Here is a 10,229-nt window from a genome sequence, read left to right as displayed (position 1 = left end):
ATGGCGTAAACCCGGGAGGCAGAGCTTGCAGTGAGCTGAGATCCGGCCACTGCACTCCAGCCTGGGCGACAGAGCCAGACTCAGTCTCAAAAAAAAAAAAAAAAAAAAAAGAAAATCATTTCTGTTTATCCTAGGTGAGAACTGGGGTATCCTTAGCTGCTGGGGGTAATTTTATTTAAAGTGGATGGTATGTCAGTATGGTTTTCAGCCCATATTGACCCAGAGGTAGTTTCCTACTATCTGGAACCCCCACCCTACCCCCATTTGACTGATAAGGATACAAAATGCCAGAGAAGTTAAATACCTCACTCAGGAATGTGCCACTTATTGTGGGAGACTAGAATTCAGTTATTGACGCCTGTGCAGCTTTCACTATTACCGGAGTTGTCCCATTGCTTAATCTGAAAATTGGAATGTGCAGGCTGAAAATTGGAATGTACAGTTACATCTTTTAAGCTTACTGAAAAAAAATAAGACATTTCTGTAGTGCCTAGTAAATGCCAGGCACTATTTTAAGTGCTTTATATCTATTACCTCATTTAATCCTCACAGCAACTCTATGGGACAAATGCTGATTTTTACTCCCATTATACAGATCAGGAAACTGACGCATAGAGAGGTTAACTTGTTGACTTGCCTAAGGTCGTCAACTAGTAAGGGGTGGAGCAGCTTTAATGCTAACCTGAAACTCATCCAGCTAGCCCATGGAACAAATTTGAGGGCAACATGGAATGTAGAATGAACGGGCTTTTAAAAAATAGTAACATTGGGCCAGGCACGGTGGCTCAAGCCTGTAATCACAGCATTTTGGGAGACTGAGGCGGGCGGATCATGAGGTCAGGAGATCGAGACCATCTTGGCTAATATGGTGAAACCCCATCCCTACTAAAAATACAAAAAAAAAAAAAAAAAATTTGGCCGGGTGCAGTGGCTCACGCCTGTAATCCCAGCACTTTGGGAGGCACGAGGTCAGAAGATCGAGACCATCCTGGCTAACACGGTGAAACCTCGTCTCTACTAAAAATACAAAAAAATTAGCTGGGCATGGTGGCGGGCGCCTGTAGTCCCAGCTACTCAGGAGGCTGAGGCAGGAGAATGGCATGAACCTGGAAGGCGGAGCTTACAGTGAGCCGAAATCAGGCCACTGCACTCCAGCCTGGGTAACAGAGCAAGACTCCATCTCAAAAAAAAAAAAAGTAACATTGGCAATTCAGTCAAGGGTATTTTTAAAACAGGCTTGCAAGGAATCATGCTAAGTGGTCTAAGAAGTACAAAGAGGCATGTTCTTGATAATCTAGTTGAGGAAGAAGGTAAGAAAAATTAGAAAGAAACACCGTGAGAAATTACCTAGCAAATGTTTGGTGAAGAGTATTAGGGCATTTTAGAGACAGTAGGGAAGACTGTGTGCTCAGATCATCTGGCAAACCTAAGATAAAACCCAGCCTTTCCACTGCTGTCATGGGTCTTCCCTGGACCCCAGAGTAGGAGCAGAGAGATACTGAGGGTGAGGAGGACGACCTATCCCAGTTGGGGGCAGAGGGAATGTGCCAGTATCTGTGTCTATTTCCCCCGGACTCATATCCTCCTTAGAGTTGTGTCCTGTTGATTCCCACTGACCCAAGAAATGTTCTGCTCAATAGCTGAGGCAGGATAAAACTTGCACAGAAGTAGGGATTTCTGGTGGCTGGACTCGCTGTCACACTAGTTCTGCTCAGTTACCATGTTTGAAGATCCCACCTGGTTATGTTGTACACAGTCCCCACTTGAATCTTCTGCTGTGTCTCCTCCGTTTCCCAGGAAGGGCTTCAGTCACATAGTGACCCTCCAGTGAAAACTGGGTGGTAGATGAGCCCCGTTCCTGAGTGATTTTTTATTTTTTTTCTTCGAGAAAGAGTCTCGCTCTGTCATCCAGGCTGGAGTGCAGTGGCACGATCTCGGTTCACGGCAACCTCCATCTCCCAGGTTCAAGTGATTCTCCTGCCTCAGCCTCCCGAGTAGCTGAGCTTAACAGGCATGTGCCACGCACCCAGCTATTTTTTCTATTTTTAGTAGAGACGGGGTTTCTCCATGTTGGCCAGGCTGGCCTCAAGCTCCTGAGCCTAGGTGATCCACTCTCCTGGGCCTCCCAAAGTGCTGGGATTACAGGCGTGAGCCACCGCACCTGGCCCTGATTGATTCTTCATCGTCAGCTTCATAGGCCTTCATTTTAGGATCTGTATACCCCACATGTTAGGTACAAGATAAATTTTGTATCATGGTTAAAGAGTTTAAATTGGGGAGTCACTTTTATTTCAAATTCTGCCTCTACTATGTACTTGCTGGGTGACCTTGGGTAGGTTATTTAATGGCAGTATACCTCATTTATTTTTATTATTATTATTTTTTTTTTGAGATGGAGTCTCGCTCTGTTGACCAGGCTGGAGTGCAATGGTGCAATCTTGACTCAGTGCAGCCTCTGCCTCCCAGGTTCAAGCGACTCTCCTGCCTCAGCCTCCCAAGTAGCTGGGACTACAGGCATGCACCACCACACCTGGCTAATTTTTGTATTTTTAGTAAAGACAGGGTTTCTTTATGTTATCCAGGCTGGTCGTGAACTCCTGACCTCAGGTTATCTTCCTGCCTTGGCCTCCCAAAGTGCTGGGATGACAGGCATGAGCCACTGCGTTGAGCCTCTCAGTTCTTTACATAGTGAGATAAGTGTAGCTACCTCCTAAGATTGTTATGTGGTCAAGTGAAAATGCTTAATTTTTTTTTTTTTTTTGAGATGGAGTCTCGCTCTGTCGCCCAGGCCGGAGTGCAGTGGTCGGATCTCAGCTCACTGCAAGCTCCGCCTCCCGGGTTTACGCCATTCTCCTGCCTCAGCCTCCCGAGTAGCTGGGACTACAGGCGCCCGCCACCTCGCCCGGCTAGTTTTTTGTATTTTTAGTAGAGACGGGGTTTCACCATGTTAGCCAGGATGGTCTCGATCTCCTGACCTTGTGATCTGCCCGTCTCGGCCTCCCAAAGTGCTGGGATTACAGGCTTGAGCCACCGCGCCCGGCCGTGAAAATGCTTAAATACCCGGTACCTAGAAAGCACTCAGGAAACGTTAGCTCTTACTGTTATACTTATGAGAGGGTTGTTGAACAGTGAGGAGAGGCAAGTGGTGTTTTAGCTTAGCTTTAAAGGATAAATAGGATTTGAAAAGGCAGAGAGGACTCGGTGGGAAGTCCCAGGCGTGGAGTGTGATGTGAGGAAAGGATGGCAGTCAAAATACAAGGCATATGTAGGAAATACTGATGAGAGTGCTTTTGTTGCATAGTGAAGGTTTATGGGGGGATTGATGGGAAAAGAAGCTTGAGGGGAAGTTGGGACCGGGCACTGGAGAATATTGACTACAAGGACGTAGAGTTTTAGAAAGAATAATCTGAGAGGTGGATCATGGTAGAGAAGGGAGAAAATGAAGGCAGGGAGCCAAAGAAAGGAAGCTGGACTTCATGGAACTAGATAAAAAAAATAAGTATGGCCTGTAATCCCAGCACTTTGGGAGGCCGAGGCAGGTGGATCACTTGAGGCCAGGAATTTGAGACCAGCCTGGGCAACATGATGAAACGCTGTCTCTACTAAAAGTACAAAAATTAGCCGGGCATGGTGGTTAGTGCATGTAATCCCAGCTACTCGGGAGGCTGAGGCAGGAGAATCACTTGAACCCAAGAGGTGGAGGTTGCGGTGAGCTGAAATCATGCCATTGCACTCCAGCCTGGGCGATAAAGCAAGACTCCGTTAAAAAAAAAAGAGATTATTTTTGTGCTGTTATATGTACACAATCCCCTTTTCACCAAAATTAAGAATATGGTTAGTGAGAGCCATATAACTAAAAATGCTTTTGCTAGTTTAAAACTCTTGATTTAACTCATCATGATAAAGCAGTCGAATTGTCTGTTTCTGAAACTTCAATTTGATGCTTAGTTTTGATGGCTGTAGAGGTGAAAAAGATAAATTCAGAAAGATTTGTAGCTTCAAATGGAAGAATCAGTGTCAGTTCTGCTTAGTAACTTGTGATTGATCCAACCCATCAAACATGCTAAATTTTTGTTGTTGAAATTCAAAGTGTATATTCTTACAAACTAATCAGGTGGTGGCATTTTATATTTTTAACAAATAGGCTTAAGACCCACCTGAAATTCTTCATTTGAAAGATTTTTAAACAGGTTAGAAAATATTTCCTAGTCTCACTATGTTGCCCAGGCTGGAGTGCAGTGGCGCGATCTCAGCTTACTGCAACCTCGACCTCCTGGGTTCAAGTGATTCTCCTGCCTCAGCCTCTCAAATAGCTGGGGTTACAGGCACCTGCCACCATGCCCAGTTAATTTTTTGTATTTTTAGTAGAGACGAGGTTTCACGATGATGGCCAGGCTGGTCTTGAACTCCTGACCGCAGGTGACCCCCGCTCCCCTGCCTCAGCCTCCCAAAGTGCTGGGATTATAGGCATGAGCCACTTCACCCAGTCCCAAGTTCCTAAAATGTGAACATAGATGGGTTTTTCCTGGATACTTGATATCATTTTTGGCAGTTAAATTACATAACAATGGAACCATTTCATACAGCTGTTCTTGTAATTGCTCTTTCTTCACACTTTTTTTAAAAGAAGCTACTTTCTCACTCATTGGTGACTTTTTCTTTGATTTAGATTGACATTGGTTTTTACCTCCTAATGTGGCCAAAACGTTGCTCTAGATAGAAGCTTCATCTGTGCCATTTTCTTGTTGTTCACGTCTGTTTATATTACTAGTATGTCCTGCAATTGCGGTTTCTCTACAAGAATCTTTTTTTTTTTTTTTTTCTTTTCCTAATAGGGCCTTGCTCTGTCACCCAGGCTGGAATGCAGTGGCGTCATCTTAGCTGACTGCAATCTCAAACTTCTGGTCTCACGCAATCCTCCCATCTTAGCCTCCTAAGTAGCTGTGACTGCAGACATGGTCCCCATGCCCAGCTAATTTTTTTTCTTTTTCACAGAGACAGGGTCTTGCTGTGTTGCCCAGGCTGGTCTCAAACTCCTGGCCTCAAGCATCCTCCTGCCTCATCCTCCCAAAGGGCTGGAATTATAGGCATGAGCCACCACATCTGGCCACAAGAATCTTTAAAGCTGCTTGTCTCTTTTATGAGAGTAAGATTAGTTAAAGGTGGATTTTTTTTTTCTTTTTTCTTGTTTTGAGACAGAGTCTCGCTCTGTGGCCAGGACGGAGTGCAGTGGCACGATCTTGGCTCACTGCAACCTCAGCCTCCGGGGTTCAAGTGATTATCATTCCTCAGCCTCCCAAGTAGCTGGGACTACAGGTGTGCGCCACCATGCCCAGCTAATTTTTGTATTTTTAGTAGAGACAGGGTTTCACCATGTTCACCAGGATGGTCTCAATCTCCTGACCTTGTGATCCACCCGCCTTGGGCTCCCAAAGTGCTGGGATTAACAGGCGTGAGCCACCGCGCCCGGCCAAAGCTAGATTTAGAAATCCATTATTTCACATAACTGGTCTCAGATAAACCGGGCTACATCACAGTGTCTAAAATGAACAACACCTGTGACAGGTCAGCACAGACTAAGTAAGAGTATTAGTGTCAATTTGTATGTTAAATATGGCTTAATTTCTCTCACTTTTAAGATACAGACATTCTGATTATTTTCTTTCTGTATCCCTTGCAGATCATCTTGTATTTTGGAAACCACAATTTAGACTGCCCAAGGCACCCATAAAAATAGTAAAAGTAGCTGGATGGTACAAAAGTACAGGGCTTCAAATTTGGTTGAATATTGACTCCAGTAGGCAGCCACCTGCTACTGAGCAAACCTAACCCCAGTTATGTCATCTGTAAAATGGCACTTAACAGTTTGGCCGACCTGCTAGGGCTGTTGTGGGGACAAAAGAAGATGGTGCATGTACTGCTTTAAGCCTGACACCTGGCACTCTGTTAACATTCAGCTCTCTGGGCTGGGCACTGTCAGTGCTCTGTTTCATAACCTGCTGTCCACCTGCAGGTAAATCACTCTGACTCCAGGCAAACACCCTGAGGGTGGAGTTGGCCTGTTTGAGGTTTCTGTTTGCAATTCTTGATATATGAAGTGACAGTGGAGACTGTAGTTTTTTCCTCTATTTTTTAGGACTTTTTTTTTTTTTTTTTTTTGACAGAGTTTAACTTCTTGTCTCCCAGGCAGGGAATACAGTGGCATAATCTCGGCTCACTACAACCTCTGCCTCCTGGGTTCAAGCAATTCTCCTGCCTCAGCTTCCCAAGTAGCTGGGATTACAGGCACCCGCCACCACACCCGGCTAAGTTTTGTATTTTTAGTAGAGATGGAGTTTCACCATGTTGGCCAGGCTGGTCTCGAACTGCCTGCCTCGGCCTCCCAGAGTGCTGGGATTACAGGCGTGAGCCACCACCCCTGGCCGCAGGAGCCTTCTGATAGTGCTTCAATGTATTGCCTCCTATGAAGTGTTAGCAGCACAGATCACTTTTTGTAAAGGTATATACTAATGACTTTTTTTTTATACTTCAGGAATAGTACAGAAACACATCATAAAACCTCCCAGGACATAAAGGTGAGCACAGACCCTGTTTGGATCAAGTCAGTTCCTGGAGCCTGAATGATGACTGCTGAATCACGGGAAGCCACGGGTCTATCCCCACAGGCTGCACAGGAGAAGGATGGTATTGTAATAGTGAAGGTGGAAGAGGAAGATGAGGAAGACCACGTGTGGGGGCAGGATTCTAGCCTACAGGACACGCCTCCTCCAGACCCGGAGATATTCCGTCAACGCTTCAGGCGCTTCTGTTACCAGAACACTTTTGGACCCCGAGAGGCTCTCAGTCGACTGAAGGAACTTTGTCATCAGTGGCTGCGGCCAGAAATCAATACCAAGGAGCAGATCCTGGAGCTGCTGGTGCTGGAGCAGTTTCTTTCCATCCTGCCCAAGGAGCTCCAGGTCTGGCTGCAGGAATACCGCCCCGATAGTGGAGAGGAGGCTGTGACCCTTCTAGAAGACTTGGAGCTTGATTTATCAGGACAACAGGTAAAAGGAGGTGAAACCTGTTATGTGTGAGCAGGGCACAGACGTTGAAAGTGGAGCCAAAAATATTGGCAGTCTTTAGGTCATTAGGTGGTTACTCTGTCTAAAAAATGTTCTGTCTTTCTCCCTGCATCCACTGGCATACTCATGGTCTGTTTTTAAATATTGTAGTTCACATTTACAGAGTGATTTACCCACAAGCCCAACCTGTCTGTCTTCAGGTCCCAGGTCAAGTTCATGGACCTGAGATGCTCGCAAGGGGGATGGTGCCTCTGGATCCAGTTCAGGAGTCCTCGAGCTTTGACCTTCATCACGAGGCCACCCAGTCCCACTTCAAACATTCATCTCGGAAACCCCGCCTCTTACAGTCACGAGGTAAGAAGCAAGGTTTCATTTGGGGGAAGGGAAATGATTCAGGACGAGAGTCTTCTTTGTGCTGCTGAGTGCCTGTGATGAAGAAGCACGTTAGGCCTGGGCAACATAGCGAGACCCTATCTCTACAAAAAATAGAAAAATCGGCCAGGTGCGGTGGCTCACGCCTGTAGTCTCAGCACTTTGAGAGGCCAAGGTGGGCGGATCACAAGGTCAGGAGATCGAGACCATCCTGGCCAACATGGGGAAACCTCGTCTCTACTAAAAATACAAAAAATTAGCCGGGCGTGGTGGCAGACGCCTGTAATCCTCAGGAGACTGAGGCAGGAGAATGGCGTGAATCTGGAGGTGGAACTTGCAATGAGCCGAGATCGCACCACTGCACTCCAGCCTGGGTGACAGAGTGAGACTCCGTCTCTCAAAAAAAAAAAAATAGAAAAATTAGCCGGGTATGGTGACACACACCTGTGATTCCAGCTACTCAGGAGGCTGAGGTGGGAGGATTGCTTGAGCCCAGGAGGTTGAGGCTGCAGTGAGCTGTAATCACGCCACTGTACTCCAACCTGGGCAACAGAGCAAGGACCTGTCTCAAAAGCTACTTACAGAAAAGAATTAGCCTGGGCATGGTAGCTCACACCTGTAATTCCAGCACTTTGGGAGGCTGAGGCGGGCAGATCACTTGAGGTTAAGAGTTTGAGACCAGCCTGACCAACATAGTGAAACCCTGTCTCTACTAAAAATATGAAAATTAGCCAGGCATGTTGGTGCATGCCTATAATCCCAGCTACTCGGAGGCTAAGGCAGGAGAATCACTTGAACCCGGGAGGTAGAGGTTGCAGTGAACCGAGAACCCACCACTGAGCTCTAGCCTGGGTGATAGAGTGAGACTCTGTCTTATAAATAAATAAATTAATTAATTAATTAAAAATTTTTAAAAAATGAAAAAAGCTGCATGCTTGTTTTTTGTTGTTAGTTATTCTATATTGTTGTCATTATTCCCAAATATTGGGGAAAATGCAACTTACAGACCAATCTCAGGAGTTAAGTTACTACGAAGGCAAATGAACTATGCATAATGAACCTAGTAGGCATTATTTATTGAATTATCAGCATTCCAGGTGTCCAGCACATTTTTAATAGGAAAGTTTTGGGAACAGATGTCATTATTTCCAGCCTAGGTTTTAAAGCACTCTAGTATGTCATAAATTATCTTCAAAAGGATCATAAATCTTGTTTAAAGATCTATTTTATTTAAAATATATAAAAATAATCACTGCACTCCAGCCTGGGTGACAGAGTGAGATTCTGTCTCAAAAAAAAAAAAAACCAAAACTATAGCATCACTCTTTTCTAGGTTATTTTCAGAAATTTCAAACAATGGGAAAGAATGAAAAAACTTTTGAGGGGAGTTGAGGAGCACGAAAAAAGATCATTTCACAGTCTTTTTTTTTTTTTTTTTTGAGACGGAGTCTCGCTCTGTCGCCCGGGCTGGAGTGCAGTGGCACCATCTCAGTTCACTACAAGCTCCGCCTCCCGGGTTTACGCCATTCTCCTGCCTCAGCCTCCCGAGTAGCTGGGACTACAGGCGCCCGCCACCTCGCCCGGCTAGCTTTTTGTATTTTTTCGTAGAGACGGGGTTTCACTGTGTTAGCCAGGATGGTCTCGATCTCCTGACCTCGTGATCCGCCTGCCTCGGCCTCCCAAAGTACTGGGATTACAGGCTTGAGCCACCGCGCCCGGCCCACAGTCTTACAAATAAAAAGTCATGTTGTTTTTTCCCTTTGATGGAAAAATGTAATATCTTTATCCAATTTTAAAATCAAAGTGTGTGCATAGAATGTCTGTAAAAACAAGGAAATGCTAAAAGTACAGTCATTTATCACTTAATGGCAGGGATATGTTATGGTAAGTGCAATGTGAAGTGATTTTGTTATGCGAACATCATAAAGTATACTTACACAAACCTGGATGGTCTAGCCTACTGCACACCTAGGCTACAGACCTGTACAGTATGTTACTGTACTAAACACTGTAGGGAATTTAACACAGTGGTAAGTATTTGTGTATCTAAACATAGAAAAAGTAAAAACCGAGTATAAAAGATTTTTAGTCCTGGCACGGTGGCTTACGCTTGTAATCCCAGCACTTTGGGAGGCCGAGGTGGGTGGATCACTTGAGGTTAGGAGTTTGTGACCAGCCTGGCCAACAGGTTAAAACCCGGTCTCTACTGAAAATACAAAAATTGGCTGAGCACAGTGGCTCACACCTATAATCCCAGCGCTTTGGGAGGCCAAGGCAGGTGGATCACTTGAGGTCAAGAGTTCGAGACCAGCCTGACCAACATGGAGAAACCCCGTCTTTACTAAAAATACAAAATTAGCCAGGCATGATGGCACATGCCTGTAATCCCAGCTACTTGGGAGGCTGAGGCAGGAGAATCACTTGAACCCGGGCAGCAGAGGTTGCAGTGAGCTGAGATCGCGCCATCATCACGCCATCGAACTCTAGCCTGAGCAACAAGTGCGAAACTAGTCTCAAAAAAAAAAATATATATATATATACACACACCTGTATGGAACATTTATCCGTGAACAGAGCTTGCAGGACCGGAAGTTGCTCTGGATGAGTCAGTGAGTGGTGAGTGAATGTGAAAGCCTAGGACATTACACTACCGTAGACTCTAGAAACACTGTACACTTAGGCTACACTGAATTTATCTCAAAAATTTTTGTTTCTTCAATTTCTAAAAATATGAAAATCAGCCAGGTATGGTGGCTCATGGCTTAATGCCAGCACTTTGGGAGGCCAAGGCGG

At 45.3% G+C, this 10,229-nt stretch overlaps 1 protein-coding gene across 2 annotated transcripts in view; it reads left to right on the top strand.

Moving 5' to 3' along the window:
• The window catches only part of ZKSCAN1 (zinc finger with KRAB and SCAN domains 1), a 25,118-nt gene that overhangs the window by 2,631 nt on the left and 12,258 nt on the right, over positions 1–10,229 (top strand). For both annotated transcript variants that reach the window (XM_011985733.1, XM_011985734.1), the window contains 2 exons: positions 6,533–7,046; positions 7,265–7,418. In XM_011985733.1, the coding sequence (XP_011841123.1) occupies positions 6,621–7,046; positions 7,265–7,418 (580 nt within the window). In that variant the 5' untranslated portion in view covers positions 6,533–6,620. The remainder of the gene's footprint in view (positions 1–6,532; positions 7,047–7,264; positions 7,419–10,229) is intronic.

The sequence above is a fragment of the Mandrillus leucophaeus genome, unplaced genomic scaffold, assembly GCF_000951045.1.
Source record: "Mandrillus leucophaeus isolate KB7577 unplaced genomic scaffold, Mleu.le_1.0 Scaffold29, whole genome shotgun sequence".
Classification (NCBI taxonomy): domain Eukaryota; kingdom Metazoa; phylum Chordata; class Mammalia; order Primates; family Cercopithecidae; genus Mandrillus; species Mandrillus leucophaeus.
The sequence above is the reverse complement of the archived record's forward strand: the minus strand, read 5'-3'. Positions and strand labels throughout refer to the sequence as shown.